This window comes from Chlamydotis macqueenii, chromosome 4 (genome assembly GCF_036417535.1).
Source record: "Chlamydotis macqueenii isolate bChlMac1 chromosome 4, bChlMac1.mat, whole genome shotgun sequence".
NCBI lineage: Eukaryota > Metazoa > Chordata > Aves > Otidiformes > Otididae > Chlamydotis > Chlamydotis macqueenii.
The window spans coordinates 78,635,181-78,652,876 of NC_141559.1; the positions used below are offsets into that span (position 1 = coordinate 78,635,181).

General features: G+C 50.4%; 1 protein-coding gene across 1 annotated transcript; it reads right to left on the bottom strand.

Moving 5' to 3' along the window:
* Positions 1-15,175: 15,175 nt before the first annotated feature.
* FOXI3 (forkhead box I3) lies at positions 15,176-17,422 on the bottom strand. The gene is made up of 2 exons (XM_086747411.1): positions 16,726-17,422; positions 15,176-15,765 (listed from the first exon to the last, which is right to left on the bottom strand). Exons 1-2 carry the CDS (start codon positions 17,420-17,422, stop codon positions 15,176-15,178), a joined length of 1,287 nt encoding a protein of 428 aa, XP_086603537.1.
* Between the last annotated feature and the right edge of the window lie 274 nt (positions 17,423-17,696).

The following is a 17,696-nucleotide window of genomic DNA, read 5'->3' on the forward strand; positions in this document are numbered from 1 at the left end:
AGTACTCCAGTTGGGGTGTCATCCCATTTGAGCCAGCAACAGGAAAAAAAATCTCCATATAACAACACCTTCACAACCAACTGTTGAGTGCATCACCTTACATGGCCCTCCCATCAGTAATTTCAATGCAAGCCCTTCTTGCTTATGCAAGAATTTCTCCCTGTAATGTAGGAGGGGGAAAGATTGTCCTTTCCCATAGTCTGAAAAACCCTGATAGTAGGCCAGAAAAGCACTTAGTGAGACAAGTAGATCGATGCTCATGAAGCACATTACCGGGGCTTTAGAAGATCTACTGATTTGCTGGTGTAAGGACTCCTGTGTTCAAAGTGAGTGCAGCAGAGGTGGGTGAAATGAAAACAGTGAGGGCTTCCGAAGCTGCATGGGCCCTCAGAAAGCTGCTGGAGAGACACTGCAGGCTGTTTGTCACTGAAGTGATATCAAATGCCTTCAAGAATAAGTCTGCTAGGAGCAGGTACAGTAACCACTGTTGCTCAGAAACATTTAGTGTTGTCCCAATGGGCCATTTTGTGTCTTCTAGCAAATACTGTCTTTAAAGTTATGAAAACTACTGGTGACAGAGGAGCTGGGGAGCAACTATTGTACTTCAGCTGACTGCATTTAGTTTCATACCCACTAACACAATCTTCTGTATTTCCTCCCTATCCTTTGACTCTTCATACCTCTAGGTATTGGTCATGTTTCTGGCTTGTCTGCCATGCTATTCACACTGAATTACTCTCTCTGTCTCTCACTCACTCTCTTAGCTTTTTTCTTCATCTCCCCTGAATTTTTTCACAGCTGTCCATGTCTTTTCCATGTTCAAATATCCCAGTCCAACCTGCTGAGGAACGAGGGCCTGAAGAAGCAGCACTGATCTCTGGGTGTTCACCAATGGTGATGATGGTACCTGTGGCCACAGGAGCCAAGATGTGGTTCTCTGCTGGCCAGTGCACAACCCATGAAACACCATGGACATGCCCTCCAATGTGCATCTTCTCAGGGTAAAGCTTGATGGCACTGCAGGAACCAGACGTAGCACTGGTTGCTCCAGTTCCCACATCCATGCTCAGATGGGGCCAAGTGACCTCTCCATGCCTTGGGGACAGACATGACCTTTTTTGCCTTCCTTGCTATGCATACTGCCTCTAAAGTGAGCCTGCATAGGCAGAGACTTTTACTTCTCTGCTCTTCAACTTAAAATCTGTCCCTGGCACAGGCACACCATGTAGAGAGTATCCCAAGTTTTGTTGCTTAATGCTCTCAGCTTGCCCTACTCTGAGCTGCTCTCTTCCCTCATCATGGAGCCATTGCCCAGAAGTCCTGCAGGTGACCTGACTGTAAGAGAGTTGTGCTTTTTCATTTTTTACAAGGGTGGCGAACACTGGCAGAAGTTGCACAGAGAGGCGGTGGATGCCCCATCCCTGGAAACATTCAAGGCCGTGTTGGATGGGGGTCTGAGCAACCTGATCTGGTTGGAGATGTCCCTGCTCCTTGAAGGTGGGTTGGACTAGATGACTTTTAGGGGACCCTTCCAAACCAAACCATTCTATGATTCTATGATTCCCTGGAGATATCTGCAATGGCGCAACTTGCTGAGTTGGACTGGGGTGCCCACACGAGCTCCTGAAGCTGAGAACAGAGGGTTTGAAAATGACTAGGTGTCACAGGGCACAGAAGTGGGCAGCAGAAAACAGGTCTGAAGTGCTGCTTCCATGTAGCGACGTTCAAAACATTTTGGGAGGAAACTATTCAGTGTTTGTAACACAAATGCTCTACAGTGACACAAAGACAGGACTTGTTTAAATCCCAGAAAATAAGTACGCCAGAGACAATAATGCAGCCTACCTGCCAGCTCAGGGAGCGCATGCTCCTCACACCCGATTCATCTTTAGTAGCCCCTGACGCACACACATTCCTCAAGTATCTCTCTATTTTATAAAATCAGTCATTGCATAATTCCCATTCATTTGTGTTTGGGAAGCCAAAAGGCTACAGACTAGGATGCTCTTCAGTCCCTAATTCTGCCCTCACAGGAATAAAGTAGAGACAACATGGGCAGCTCTGAGATGTTCCTTGGAGGGAGACACAGGCAAAATCCTGGCCCTGCTGAGATTTTATCCTCAGCTGGAACCAGAGTACGCTTTGAGGCATGAATTGCACGAACTATCTAAAAGCAGTGCCATCACATTCACCTTTATTTTGGAGGAAGCTACAGATTTTATACCCTGCGGGGATGGCAGCATGCTCGAGGACCAATCCTGCCAGCCCTACTTACAACGGGTATTACCTTACTCTGCCTGTTCATTCCCGCAGAGCTCTGATAGAGTAGGATGCTCTTCAAGATGAAGGTGTGCGTGGGGGGATCAGCCCTTGGTAGAAGAGTTTTAATGTGAAATAAGATCAAACATCACTGCCACACCTCTGCCCCCAGCAGTTTCAGCCTACACAAGAAAGGAGAACATGCAGAGGAGCAGAGTGTTAGTACTGATGCAACTTCTGGAAGGATTTCGGGAGGAAAGAGAAGAGGAGGGAAGGGAAAGGGAAAGGGAAAGGAAAAGGGAAAGGGAAAGGGAAAGGGAAAGGGAAAGGGAAGGAAATAAAAATAAAAAGGAGAAGGAGAAAGAAGAAGGGAAGAAGGAGAAAGAAGAAGAGAAGTATGAGAAAGGAAAAAAAGAAAAAGAAAAAGAAAAAGAAAAAGAAAAAGAAAAAGAAAAAGAAAAAGAAAAAGAAAAAGAAAAAGAAAAAGAAAAAGAAAAAGAGAAAAAAAAAGAGAAATAAAATCTGGAGCTGAAAAGTAAATTTGGCTCTCTACTAACATCCATGGACCTAATTGGATTTACTGCCTGAGTGCAGGAAAACTTGAAAAGATTATGGAAAGAGAAAAGAATTTGAGATTAACACATACAGTACATTTCGATACAGGTGGCAGGACAATTAGAAATACAGTTAAGCTTTGCAAAATCTTTATAAACCTGGAAGGGATTTAAGTCTGAATGTGATTTGGTGTGCCCAGCCCTGATTTTTCTAGACCAGACAGGTGTTGGAAAGACAATGTGAAATGATGGTTTAGGGGCTGGAAGGTTGAAAACCTTGAGGAGAGGGGAGGAAAACACAGAGTACTCTGTCCCCACTGGCCCCTGGAAAGGATGAAGGGAGATTTTCCCTTCACCTCCTGGGTCTGGTGGTGGTGGACTCCAAGCAGCAAAGCTGGTGGAAAGCCTGCATTGGTCAGAAGATAAACCCGCCCGCATCCTTCCAGTGAAACACAACTGGAGCGACGCACTGGTTAGGAGAGCCCATGCGGGCTGTTTCTCTTCACTGCTTGAGCGGCATTTAACAATCAGAGCTATTGAATTCTATTTCTTGGTGTCACTCAGTCAACCTGGGCCCAGCGTGGCTCCCTGCGCTGCTTTCAGAGCAAATGAAGTTGTCGCACTGTGAATAGCGGGATGCATCCAGGGGGATTTACATCAGAAGAGGGACTTGGCCTCATTCGTTCAACAATTAAAGAAACATCGTGTTTTCTCTAGGTGTTAGAATGAAAGAAAAAAAAGACCCGTTCCATGGGCACTGAAACAAATGAATCGTTCCCAATGGGTTTGTCTTATCTCGCTTAACCCCTCTCTCCCTCCACATCTCCCACCTTGCTCTCTGGGCACGCAGTCTGAAGGCCAGGGCTGCTGAATTATAACTGTTTCCCTGGAGGAGGCACTAATTTGGCTCTCTGTCCTCTATGCCCTTAATGGCTTTCATGATATTTGCGGTACTGCAGGGAGGGAACTAATCCGACAAAAACAGATCTGTCCCCTTCCGTTGGCAGTGGAGATCTAGGGACTGATTCATCCATTCCTGAAGAACACCTCAAAAAAACCAAAGCAGGTGCATTGCACCTTTCTCTACTTCTGCTCAAAAGGGAGACAAAGGTAATTAGCTCAGATGCACACATCTGTGCTGGAAGCACCTTAATTTGGTGAAACTAATCCCACTCATACAAAGAGTTGAGGAGTTTTGGTGAGGATCTGAGAGCCAGACATGTAGGTGGGCAGGGAGGGCAGGATGCAGCTTGCAGGTAACAGACTGAATCGTACGTGTCTGCAGGTGGGTGTCTATAATTGAGCAAGGTGTCCAAGTCCTGTAAGAAGCCGGGGAAATAGGCTCTGCGCAGTCAGAGGAGCCTAGGGAGTGAGTCACACAGTGAAACGTCTGACGTGAAGTGAGCCGGGGCAACTCCTCTGCTGCAAATTGACATGCTTTCCTACACTTACTGAACCAACACCTCCTAATAGCTGAGGATCTAGTCACGGTGGCTTGGCCAGGCAAAGGCCACTTCTGAGGTCGCTTCAGAAGTCATCCCTCCTCCCGCTTCCAGCATCCTCCCCACAGAGCCGCTGAGCATCACTTTCTCCTGGTGGAAACAGATTGCCAGTGGCAAGGGGAACGCAGCATTCCTGCATCCAGAGCATTTCATCAAACCAGAGGTTAGAAACTCACCAGTCCACCAAAAGATGGGGAAAAAAGCTCCCGCCACCCCGGGAAGAGGGAGAGCAGATGCTCTCGCAGCATTGCAGCAGCTACATGGAGGTGCACAAGTGCAAGCAGCATGTGTTACACGGGGAGCAAAGCTGCTGCTTGGAGAGAGCTCAAACTGGGTGGAATCAGATCTGTATCACTCCTGGATGCAACCACGATTGCACTGGGGGTAGAGAAGGGACCTGAACTGCTGTAATTAGATTATCAGATCTCCAGAGCAGGATTTGGCTGATAACACATTTTAACCCTTTCTTCTAAGATCGTGGCGTGCAAACTGGAAGTTGGTGCTATAAAACCGGAGCAGGTTGTAATGCATGGAAACAGATTTCTGGTCACCGCAGCTCCCGGCTGCTGGTATTATGTCTGGCAGGTTTAGCACATTTCCAGTTGTCCTGTGGATAAGAACAGGTCTTACACGCTATGAAAATACCTTGGGAGAGAACCAGTCCCTGGCTGTGCAGGTGACTTATGGGGTTTGGAGGGAGGAAGAGTAAATGGTCCTGGATTCCCTAGGCAAGAGCAGTGTTCCCCCAGCAGCACCCATGCTCCCGTGTAAAACAGTTACAGGTTAGATTTAGGCAAGAAATGTTGTGATCCATTGTACTTTCCTGTAACAGCACCAAGGAAGGATGACTTCGGAGCCATGCCAGAGTGTTTCAGGCTGACTCGGGAAGGAAAGGACAATTTTGTGATGAAGGCATTGGGAAGTATGGATTTGACACCTGACTCCACCGTAGCACTGCGTAACTTTCAACAAATCACTTTCCCATGATGTTAAATGCTGTTTAATATCTTCATCAGTTATCTGGTTGATGGGATCAAATGTACTCTGATGAAGTTTGCCGATGATACCAAACTGGCTGGGGAAGTGGACACTTTGGAATGGAGAGCCACCCTGCAGGAAGACCTGGATAGGCTGGAAGAGTGGGCTAACAAGAACCTTATGAAATTCAACAAGGACAAGTGTAAAGTCTTGCACCTGGGAAAACAGAATCTAAGAGTGCAGCACAGGCTGGGATCTACCCAGCTAGGGAGTAGCTCTATGGAAAGGGACCTGGGGGTCTTGGTGGACAACAAGCTCAATATGAGTGAACAGAGTGCTGCTGCGGCAAAGAAAGCCAATGGGATGCTGAGTTGCATCAACAAGGGCATCACCAGCAGAGGTAAAGAAGTTGTCATCCCACTCTATTCAGTGCTTGTCAGGCCATACTTGGAATACTACATTCAGTTTTGGTCCCTGCTATACAAAAAAGATGTGGACAGGCTGGAGAGGGTCCAGAGAAGGGCCACAAAGATGATCAAAGGACTGGGAAGCCTGCCATATGAGAAAAGGCTGAGAGAACTGTGTTTGCTCAGCCTTGAGAAAATAAGGCTGAGGGGAGACCTTACCAGCCTGTTCCGATATTTAAAGGGTGGCTACAAAGAAGATGGAGATCCTCTTTGTACACGGAGTCACATGGAAAAGAGGAGGAGTAATGGGTACAAGTTGCTCCCGCAGAGATTTCAAGTGGACATTAGATACTTTTAAGATTTGGCTGGACAGGGTGCTGGGCCATCTTATCTAGATGGCACTTTTGCCAAGAAAGGTTGGACCAGTTGATCCTTGAGGTCCCTTCCAACCTGGTACTCTATGATTCCTTGATCCCTTGCAGTAAAATGGGGCCAGTAACACTTCCTCAGTCATACTGGCCTTTTTGGATTGTCACCTTTCCAGGGTAGGGAATGAGGTTTCACACTGTAACAGGCAGCTGCTGTCAGGAAAGAAACAGCGTTCAGAGTTATGATAAATGACCTTAACGTTCATGGCATGCTCGTTGCTCCAGTCTTCCCACCGCTCATATATTCCCTGCCAGGGCACTAAAACTAAATACAGTTCCTTGTTCAATTATAATAAATGTATTCCCTAATTCTCTGAAGGGTCTCCTTGGTTTCTTGTCAGGTCTACTTTCCTGCCATGCTGCCAAGGTTAAGCTGCAAATGTTGGAGAGAAAGAAGACGGCAGTATTTTCTCCACCAAAGTATGACAGCTCTTATTATCTTTTGACAACATATTTCCACATTTAGGCACACCCTGCTGTGCCTACCAGACCCAGTTGCTCTCCATTAGCTTGCACGGTTTTACACGCAAGCAGAGACAGAGCGGTCCCTACCTTTCCCATGAGCTGTCCAAAGAGATCACGGTTTATTTTGACTTGCTAACTTGTGGGAAAGTCACAAACTCACGTTGTCTTCACTAGGATCTAAATCCGTTTCCCTGAACTTGAGATGACCTCTGGTCTAATGAAGGGCCCTAATGAAGCTTCACCAGTGCAAGCCCAGGGCGTCTTGCCATAGGTCTTGTGGTTGCCCAGCAAAGGTTGTACAACCTTCTGCCACTGAGACATGTGATGGTTTTGATGTTACTGATCAAATAATGATTCGGGCTCATGATTACAAAACTGCTGCCCCAGGTGCTAGAGACAGCTTAGGGTGCAGTGAAGCTTGACGAAGACGGCTTGGTCCTGTTTAACATTTTTGTCGGCAGCATGGACAGTGGGATAGAGTGCACGCTCAGCAAGTTTGCTGACAACACCAACCTGTGTGGTGTGGTTGACACGCTGGAGGGAAGGGATGCCATCCAGAGGGGACCTTGACAGGCTGGAGAGGTGGGCCCTTGCAAACCTCATGAAGCTCAACAAGGCCAAGTGCAAGGTCCTGTACCTGGGTTGGGGCAATCCCAGGCACAAATACAGGCTGGGCGGAGAATCGATTGACAGCCCTGAGAAGAATGACTTGGGTGTGCTGGTGGATGAGAAGCTCAACGTGAGCCTGCAATGTGCACATGCAGCACAGAAGGCTAACTGCATCCTGGGCTGCATGGAAAGGAGCACAGCCAGCAGGTCAAGGGAGGTGATTCTGCCCCTCTACTCTGCTCTCATGAGACCCCGCCTGGAGTACTGCATCCAGTTCTGGAGCCCCCAATAAGAAGGACATGGACCAGTTGGAGCGAGACCAGAGGAGGCCACGAAGATGATCAGAGGGCTGGAGCACCTCTCCTGTGAGGACAGGCTGAAAGAGTTGGGACTGTTCAGCCTGGAGAAGAGAAGGCTCCAGGGAGACCTTCTTGTTGCCTTCCAGTATCAAAGGGGCCTATAAGAAAGAAGGGGAGAAACTTTTTACCAGGGCCTGTAGTGATGGACGAGAGGTAACGGTTTTAAGATAGAGGGGGGTAGATTCAGACTGGATATAAAGAAAAAAAATTTTATCATGAGGGTGGTGGGACACTGGCACAGGTTGCCCAGAGAGGTGGTGGATGCCCCATCCCTGGAAACATTCCAGGCCAGGTTGGATGGGGCTCTGAGCAACCTGATCTGGTTGGAGATGTCCCTGCTCCTTGCAGGGGGGTTGAAGTGGATGGCCTTTAAAGGTCCCTTCCAACCCAAGCTGTTAGGTGATTCTATGAAGCTGCAAATCTCAGTAAACCACAAATCTCACCTGCCATCTCCAGTCAGGTTGCCCTTCACAAACGGCTTTTTCTACAAGAAACGCAGAGCAGCCTGGACATGTAGGAAACAATATTTCCCTGCAAAACCAACAGCAGTACACTCCATGAGCAGTTCTTGCAGCAGGAAAGAAAGAATAGACATGACATATTCATCATGTTGCACTGCTGGAAGGTGCCTACAATGATGAGGGCAGTGCATGAAGAGCAATGCAGGAAGTAGACTAAAAAAACTCATCAAACCTTCCTGTCCCACCTCAAAGAAATTCCCTGGCTTTCCCCAGAATCAAATGAACCAAAGGAAGACTGAGATGCTGCTGCATGGGAGAAGGAAACACTATGCAAGAGTTTTCTTCTCCTGTACCTCTCCCATGACTAAGGAGGCTCACCTATGGATTAGGTCTGTGTCCTGCTTTGAAATCTCCTTGGACTACTCCATCCCTGGTGGTCATGGATGGATACTATTTGTAATAAGACATAAGATCACATATGACAGGTGCCCCATATCTGCAGATATCCATGCATTCCTGCCCTAGATGAGGTCTAAAAGCCTGGCCTAAATTAGGTCTCCAGGCTTCCTCTGCATCGGATAGAGAGAAATAGGCACCTGTGAAGAGCAATTTTTTTGCCCTAACTCAAACAGCTTTTTTTTGTAGGGTGGGAACTGCTGCAGCAAGCTGAGCGTCTTCAATGCTCATGTGAATCAATAGGATTGGCCAGAGCTCTGCATCAGCCTGTACTAAGATGGAAACTTGAAACGATGCTTTCATCTACACTGCTATAAACGTAGGAACATAAGGCGGCTCTGTTGGATTAGACTGTCAGACTCATTCTCCTGTCTCGCAGTGCTGAAAGGTGCTTGCCTAGGGAAGGCTGTCCCATCCAGTGGTACTTCCGCAAAATATATTCCCATGCTCCAATACTTTGCAGTTCAGGAATTTTCTACCTAAAGATGAGGGTCTGCATTTCCTAACCCCTGCTGAGTTTCCTTTCTGTGAACCTGTCCTGCCTCCCTACAAGCTTCCATCCTCCCAAAGCAAGGAGATCCCCAGGGCATCTCCACCACCAGTAAGGCACCTCCACCTCCTCTGGTCTGCTTTGAACCTGTTGCCTGGCAGCTTCACTAGATGTCCATTGCCTAGACTAGAAGAATACTTACATGAGTAGAAATATCATTTCCCGCACACACAATATAATTTGGCCCCGTTTAACTATTGTTCACTTTGCTGAATGAAGTCCAAGTTTGGTTAATCTACATGTTAGCTTTGACTCCCTCCACTTCCTTGGAGTTGAGGCACTAACACTGTGTATTTGAGGATCACTGTTCGTGGTGGCCCCAAAGTGGTAGGGCGAGGTGTGGGTTCTGCCACCCTCCGAACCGGCCTGGGAGGGAAATGGCACAGCTCAGCTCCACTGTTTACTTTAATTAGATACAAAATCGGCACCACTTGAAGGGTCCAAGGGCAGATTAACCATCGGTCTTGACCTGATTGGTCACAGTTTATTGCAAGCGTGGACCAGCCGCACGGTGAGAGCTTTGCTTTGTCAATAAACCCCGGACACAATGGGCTGAAGGAAAGGGAAAACGATCCGAGGAGCCCGGGCGGACGGGGGAGACGGCTTCCGCTCTCCTACAGCAGCCAATTGCCTAGATCAAGCCTATGCTGTTTAATTCACAAACGTGCAATCTTTAGCTCCTTTTACGTGTCCCCGGGCAGTCTTGTAGACACCACCTGAAGTATATTAGAGCCTGGTTGATTATGGGTCTGCTCCAAAGCCCTCTGAAGTCAGTGGGAGTCTTTCCCCTGACTTCACTGTGTTTGGGGCAGGACCTGGATGAATATCCCTCAGGTTAGACAGTTTAATCATCCATTCAGCAGTACACAAAGCAGATCACATACACTTTCAGCCTGCATTGTATGGTGTTATGAAACGAGAAGATTATTTGATATGATTCAGAGATAGCTCAAGTATAAGGTGAAAAAAAAATAACACCTTTGATGTTTTACATTACACTTCAGTTATTCCTTGAGGGGCAAATTCTCGTCACCTTACCCAGGTGAATATTGCGCTCAGTAATTTGGTCAAAAACATTCCATCAACCTTCTTTTTAATGGAAAATGTTGAAGGGGGGAGTTCAGGTTGATGGAGGCTTCTGCCAATAAGAAGGAAAAAGAAAGGTAAATCCATGTTTTTCTTCTTTCAACAATCAGAGAAAAAAATAATTGGGAACAAAAAATCTAGTTTGGAGGGATTTTCTATCAGGAAAATAAAAATAGTCTTTTTTTTTTTTTTTTTTTTTGCCACAGCCTAAGGAGAAACAGCATTTCCCCAACAACTGCAGTCTCCATCTGGCACAACTATTTCTAGCTGAGGCATCAGCCATCCATGTACCATCAGCCAGGTCTGCTTCTCATCTTGCCTCTCCTGGGTCAGGCTACAGGATGATACTTTGTCCTTCGTATTTTGCGTGCTATCAGAATGAGATGGACAGGACCACCTCCCATGAACGGGCAGGACAGGATTCAGGTACATTGCACTCAAAGTCAGGTGCGATCTGCAGGGCTGGTGGCCCTACCTCAAGAAGTCAGATGAAGATTTTCCATTGCTAGAAATACAGTGAGGGCAGGATATCCACAGAGTAGTTTCCTTGAACACTGCTACTTCTTTTGGATGATTCCTAAAAATTTTGGGGAAAAATCACACTGACTCAGCGTAAAAAAAAAAAAGGGAATAAAACCTTCTGTACAGGCACAACTTACTGTGGCCAACTTTCACAGACTTGGTGAGCGACCGTGCAAATCAAAAGCCTCCTCCTTCAGAGGAGATGCAAACCACAGTCCATGGCCAGTGGCAGTAACTGAAGCCCTATTTCCACAGGAGTTGGCGGGCGATGAAACCCAGCGCGGATGGCTGCGTTCTGCCTCGTGAATCCCCTCCCACCGCCCCGCAATATACTCGGTGTTGCTGGGGGTGGGGGGTTTAACTTTACTGGCAGGAGAGTTTCTTTTGTTGATGGGAGCTGGGTCTCCTCTAGGGGACGGGGCTGATCCAGCTGTACTGGCAAAGCCTTTGTAACGTGGAGCAGCTCAAGTGCAGACCTGCAGTGGGTGCCTGCCCGAACCTTTGCTGGCGTGTCGATAAGGCCAGCGCTGAGCAAAGTCAAACGACCCCACGCTGGAGAAGTGCCACACGTAGGAGCCAGCAAGCATCTGTGTTACTGATCCAATGCGCCTCTTGAAATGCCTTTGGACTGTACTTCTTTTCAAGCAGGGGCTGCCTTTTTTAGTAGTTGTGTGCGCTGGAAGAGCCACAGTCCCTGGCTGGGAGTGTTGGAGGCTACAGGCCGCGCAGAGCAGATGTACCAGGTGGTTCTGCTTGCAGTCATCAGCACAAGCATGGTTTCACATCAGTGAAGCTGCGCTGCATCACTCTTGCCCAGTTGAGGTAGCGTCTTTCTAGATGCCTAGAAAGAGTGGAGAAAACAAGCAAAGACGAAACTTCCTGTGATGCTTAGCTTTAGCGTTCAGCAGCCAGGATCTGTGGGCTCCCAACTACTCCCCATGAGATCATTGCTCCCTCAAAGCCAGAAGAAGTCATTTTACAGGGCAGTTCCTGTGGCTGCCAGAGCAGAGAGGATGGAGGCCTGAAGTTTGAACCTCTCTCCAAAGGAAGGACATTTCTCTGCTAACTTTAAACTTTAACGGCTTTAAACTGAAAGAAATTCTTCACTGTGAGGGTGGTGAGGCACTGGACCAGGTTGCCCAGAGAAGTGGTGGCTGCCCCATACCTGGAAGTGTTCAAGGCCAGGTTGGACGGGGCTTTGAGGACCTGGTCTGGTGGAAGATGTCCCTGCCCAGGGCAGGGGGGTTGGAACTAGATAATCCTCAAGGTCCCTTCCCAAGGACTTCCCTGGGAACAGGCTATGCGCTGGGATGCTGGGCTGTCATCTGACCCAGGCTGGGAAGAAGCTCATTGTCATGGAGAGCTGCCCATCCCAGGCACAGCCTTGGCATTAAAGGGGAGTGAGGAGCCTCCGGGTGGGACCAGCAAGCTAATTGCCTTTGTCTTCCCTCTCCTTCAATGAGGGAATCACAGTAAATCCCCAAAGCCACGACAATAGCCCTGCTGCTTTTAAGCGCCTTTCATTAAACTCAATCCTCTTGCCCTCCCTCTCCCAAGATTTGCTAAAAGAAGAATCTCTTTGGATGACAAAAGGAAACCCAAAAAGCTCCCAATAGCTCATTCACTTGGCTCCTCTCTGCAGACTAGGTGTCTATTTGCTGAAATCTACTCTCAGATGTCCTTTGGGCAGGTTGCTTTATCACGAGCACGCCAGCCTTCGGGGTGGTGTGTCCGCAGGAGGGACCACAGGCCCTGGTTCCAGCTAAGGGCTCACTTTCCCTGGAGGGAGCGGGGTTTGGTGCCAATGGCAGGAAAGGTGCTCTGGAGACAGTTAGACCTGCCAAAACCTCCCTACAGTTCCACCACCATCCCTCTGGAGTGAGGCTGGAGCACTGTGGTGGGTGGACCCTTCCCTGGCTCTGCCCTGCCAGGTTCTGGCCATCCCACCACCCAACCGATGTGGCATCAGAAGGTCTGTGGGCTATGGGGTATTTGCTGGGGACAGACCGCCAGAAGCAGGCCACATGGAAACACAAATTTGCCACTGATTTGGTATTCTGAGAAGCAAACTCTTATGGGTACTGTCTGCAGTAAAATACAGCTGATGGAAGTGGGTGGGGTAAAACCTGAAACAAATCTTCTGGGTGGAAGAACATAAGCTGGACACATGCAAGCATCCCACATTGGCCCACTGCTTGCTAAGGTCTGACAGGCCGGTGGAGAGGAGAAGGGGTGCAATGGTCACATAGATACGTGAGTTGGCAGTTCCTGGCTTACCTAAGGACTGGCTGTTTATCTTCTGAAGGCGTTGGGAATCCCTTCACCACTTTTAGATGAAACTCAGCAGTCCAAAATGCAAATAAAGCTATTCCACCCCTGGTGCGATCGAACCCGAGGAGGACAAGACTGGCCACCTTGGCTTTGCGCTAATGGCAGTCTGCCCTTTGCCTCCCATTATCACCACCGCTGCACCACCTGAGACACAATTAAAAATCAAGACATGGAGGAATTACCCCCAAAGCCAGGGAGATGGTATCTGTGCTGGGAAAGGGTGAGCAAGAGGGGAACGAGGCAGGAGTTGCCACCCGCCCACTGGTCTCAGCGATCGTAGAAACGGCGGTTGGCCAGTGCTGGGGAAAGTACTTGGTCCCGATCCCAAGCACATGGAAGTCATCTGACGTTTCGTCATGGCTTCGTTATATTTTGGATCAGGCCAGCGGTTTGCCTTGCATCACTACCCTGTATGTAACGCAGGTAGCCAGTGAAGAGGCGTCGCATCGCACTGCCAACAATTTTGTTTTCTGAATAGCCTGCAGGGATGACCTCACATCACGGCAGATGCACGTATGTTAAATAGCTGCAATTTCATGCCTAACTTCATTACTGGTGCTACATCCCTCACGAAGACATTTATATTTACGCTCTACCCACACAGCACCCAACAAACAGCCTATGCAAACAGCAAGAATTGGGAGTTGATTGTTTTGGATGATGGCTGCTCGAGGATGGATTCTCCTTTCCCAGCAGCATGCATCAGGAAGGATTCTCAGGAGCGCCCGTTCACGGCAGATGCTCCGCCTGGCCCGCTAGCTGATGGGTCCGACTTCTCAACCAGCCTGCCGTTTTGAGCCGGTGCAATCCTATTTGAAAAACTAATTTGCAAAAAACGCATCGAGCCTACAGTCAAGCTCAGACGACGTACCTCCTGCTAGCTAGCACCACGCTGGAATTCTTTTATTTTTGCAATCTTTTAATTATTTTTTTTTTACTAAAATACTAATACAACCTTTTCCTGGCTGAAAAGGACAGTTGTCATTCAGACTGTTGACAAAAACAAACAAGAAAGCCCAGAGCACCCACTCTACACAGCCAGACTAGGAGAGGCTGCAAATCATCTCAAATGCATCTCCTCTGGGCCCAGAGTAGATTTTTTTTCTGTCTTACCACACAGATGAAGTCGTTCATAAATCTTTGAACCTTTTATCCCAAACCACGTGAAAGCAAAACCTGTCTCCCACAGAGTTTTGAAATACCTCAAACATACTGAGGAACAACCAGGCGAAAATCTAAGAATTGTTAACGTTTTATTCCCAACAGCTGCTCAGCCTGAAAAGTTTCATTAATACACTAACAAACAAAAACAGAACCGACCAGAAAATCAAAACAAACAAAACAACAACAAAAAAAAGAAGGGGAAACAAAGTAAAATAAACTTTACCAAAGTTTTAAACACGTCATAAATAAGTACAGCTCCAGAGCATAATTTACAAATATAAAACCACATAGAAACATATGTACAGAAGAGTTACATTACGTACAAATATGTATAAAAATACCCCAGTGTTTATCCTCATGCTGAAGCTGCATGGCTAGAGTTATCTTTGGTACTAAGCTCAGGGAAAAAGATTGTTTTACAAGACACGGCCCTGGCTGTACAATATGCCACACACAGGAAGACCAGCGCGAACCTCGGTGGGTTTCGGGGAGGTTTTGGGTGGGTGTTTCCCCAGAGTATCTCCCCCGTGCATCGCATATTGCAGGATCAGGGCAGAAAGCAAGGGCTTACAGAGGCAATCGCTGGCAGAAGAGTTTTTTTCATACATTGTACAAGGCACTTCATAAGAAATCTCTTCATTTTCTTTTTCTTGTTCTCTTCTAAGACTCACTGGATGTCTACACTTGGGTCTTGCTGATATCACTTTATGGTTATAGTTTCTTAAACTTCTTATTCTACATTCAGGATTAGAAACCTCTGAAAACATGAATTCAGTTCGCTTTCATCTGCAGAATTTAGACAGCAAGCCATCTAAACCACCTAACATTTTCCAGGATGGGGAAAAGACTTTGTATCTGCCTTCTGCTGGTGTTTAAGGGGCGTTCTTATTTCGAAAGGTGAGAAGATCTGTCTTCCTGGAAGAACTCCTAGGAAGCGTCCACATTGAAATGCTGTTTGCAAAAGCATACGGTCCTCCGTGCTGCCAAATACACCTGCAACTCCCATTCCCTTTGCGGCGCTCGCCGGCTGACGGCCCCAGCATCCTACACCTCCGTTCCATCCCGGGTGTAGATGAGGCTGTTAACCGTGAAGTTGTAGTAGTGGTTGTACTGGGCTCCCTGGCTGCTGCTGCTGGGATGGAAGGAGCTGTAGTAGGTGGGGGAAGGTCCCGCAACCCGCTGCAGCTGGTCTGGTGAAGGCACCTCCTGAGAAGAGCTGCTGGAAGGGGTGAAAGTGCCACTGCTCAGCTGTCCAGCAGAGAAGTTCCTGTGATGCAGGTCACTGCCGAGACCCCCTGTCAGCCGGCCGCCTCCGCTGCTCAGGGAGCTCATGCCGCTGAAGAAGGTGCTGAGGCAGCTAGGGGTGGATGAAATGATACCGGAGGGAGAGGAGCTTTTCGGATGGTCCCTGGCAGAAGGCGAGGGGTCCAGCTCTGGAGGTGGGCTGCTGCCACATGGTTTGCCTGCGGCTGGGATGGGTCGCTCTTCCTCGGCCTTCAAGCCCCCCAGAGAGGAGGCCGCGGAGGTGGTGGCGGGGGCGCTGGGCTCAGAGCGCCGCTTGCGTTTGCGACGGAAGTTCCCATTGTCAAACATCTTCTCACAGTTGGGATCTAAGGTCCAGTAGTTTCCCTTCCCTGGTTGAAAACAGGAGAAACAAGACAGAAAGTCAAACTCTATGACAGCGAGCCCCACTGCAGACAGATAAGCGATATCCATGTCTTGTCCGATCGACACAGAACCCACATCTCCCCTCTGTCAGTTCTCCAGTACAAGGATGCAAAATCTACCTCCAGGACATCACCCTTACCCCTCCAGCGCCAAAGGGAGCTGTAAGGCCACGCGGAGAAGGAAAATCTCTCCACCACAGAGCACAAACCTTCCTGAAGGATCGGCACCTCTGCCTCAGATCTGGCCGAAAGGAACGCGAAGCGGGGCTCCTCTCGCGCTGCCTGCCTCACAGCAAGCAGGGACCCTTGCAGCCACCTTGGCCGGGGGTGACAAAGTGGTGGTCCTGCCACAGCTCTTCTCAGAAGAGCCGGCGGAAAGGTGGTGCCCAGGAGCACCCAGGGGACAGCAGCCAAGCTGCCCCACGCCTCACTGTGAGGGGGCTGCGGCGGCATCCGCTGTCCCCAGACGCCTCACGGGAGCAGTGACCCCACAACATTCCCCCCAAAGACCCCAGACCGGCACGGCCCCTCCCTGCCAGGCCAGACCAGCACCGTCCGGGCGCGGCTCTGCCCTCCGCCCACTCCCGGGTACCGATTGTGCCCCGGGGCCGGGCAGGCGAGCGGGGAGAGGAGCCGTGAATCACGGCCGAAAGAGCCGGGCCTTGCACAACCGGCGCTCCCGGCCACGGCCCACCCGGGATGGGGAGAGGCCTGGCGCCAGCCGGGGGGCGAGGGGGAACCGGTCTCCTCATGCCACCGGTCCTGAGGGGACAAGGGAGCCTGGATCCCTCCCAGCACCCGGCTATAGGGGACAAGGGTCCGCCGGACAAGGGGCCGCTGCCACCCACTCTCTCCCGGCGGCGCAGCGGGCTCTGCGCCCCCTCCCCTCCCCTCGCCCACCCTCCCGCCGGGGCGCGGCGGCCTCACCGGGGTCGTCCTCGTCGCGGGGCACCTTTCGGAAGCAGTCGTTGAGGCTGAGGTTGTGGCGGATGCTGTTCTGCCAGCCCGCTTTGCTGCGCTTGTAGAAGGGGAAGTTCTCGGCCACGTACTGGTAGATGTGGCTGAGGGTCAGCTTCCTCTCGGGAGCGCTCTGGATGGCCATGGCGATCAGCGCCGAGTAGGAGTAGGGCGGCCGCACCAGCTTCAGCAGCTCCTCCTGGCTGGCCAGGCTCAGCCAGCTCAGCTCCGCGCCGCCCGCCGACGGCGAACCGGGGGCCGGGGGCGAGCCCACCAACTGCCCGCCCCGCGAGCAGCCGTACGAGGCCGGCGGCAGGAAGGGAGCGGCGGCGGCGGCGGAGCCGGGCGGGCCCTGCAGGTAGGGCGAGGGGCTGTTCATGCCCCACAGGTACCCGGCGTTGGCGGGCGCCCCGTAGTCCCCCAGCGCGTAGCCCCCCGCTCGCTGCCCCGAGGAAGCGGCGGCGGCGGCGGCGGCGGCGGCGGCAGCGGCGGCGGCGGCGGCGGCGCCGGGCGGGTGGAGGCTGGGTTGGGGGTAGACGCTGAAGTTTTCGCTGCAGTACACCGCCATGTCGGGGGCTTCCTGGGCGCTGCGGGGTTGCGGGGGCGCGGGGGCGGCCGCCGGCGCCGAGGCTCTGGGCTGCGCTTGCTGCAACTCACCGGCGCTCATAATCCCTGGCCATGCAGGGCGGCCGGCGCTCCCCTCCTCTCCCGCCGACACCGCGCACACTTTTTACCCCCACTCCAGTTCTCCTCCTCTCGCCGCTCCGGTGGCCCCAGACCAAAAAAAAAAAAAAAAAAAAAACCAAAAAACAACAACCCCAAAAAAATCCCAGGGGGTTGCGACGCGGCTCCCTTATAGGCGCTGCCCCGGGCCCGGCCTCCCCGCCCGCGACCGGGGCTGGGCGGGCGGCGGCGGGCAGGGAGCAGCCAGTAACGCGGCT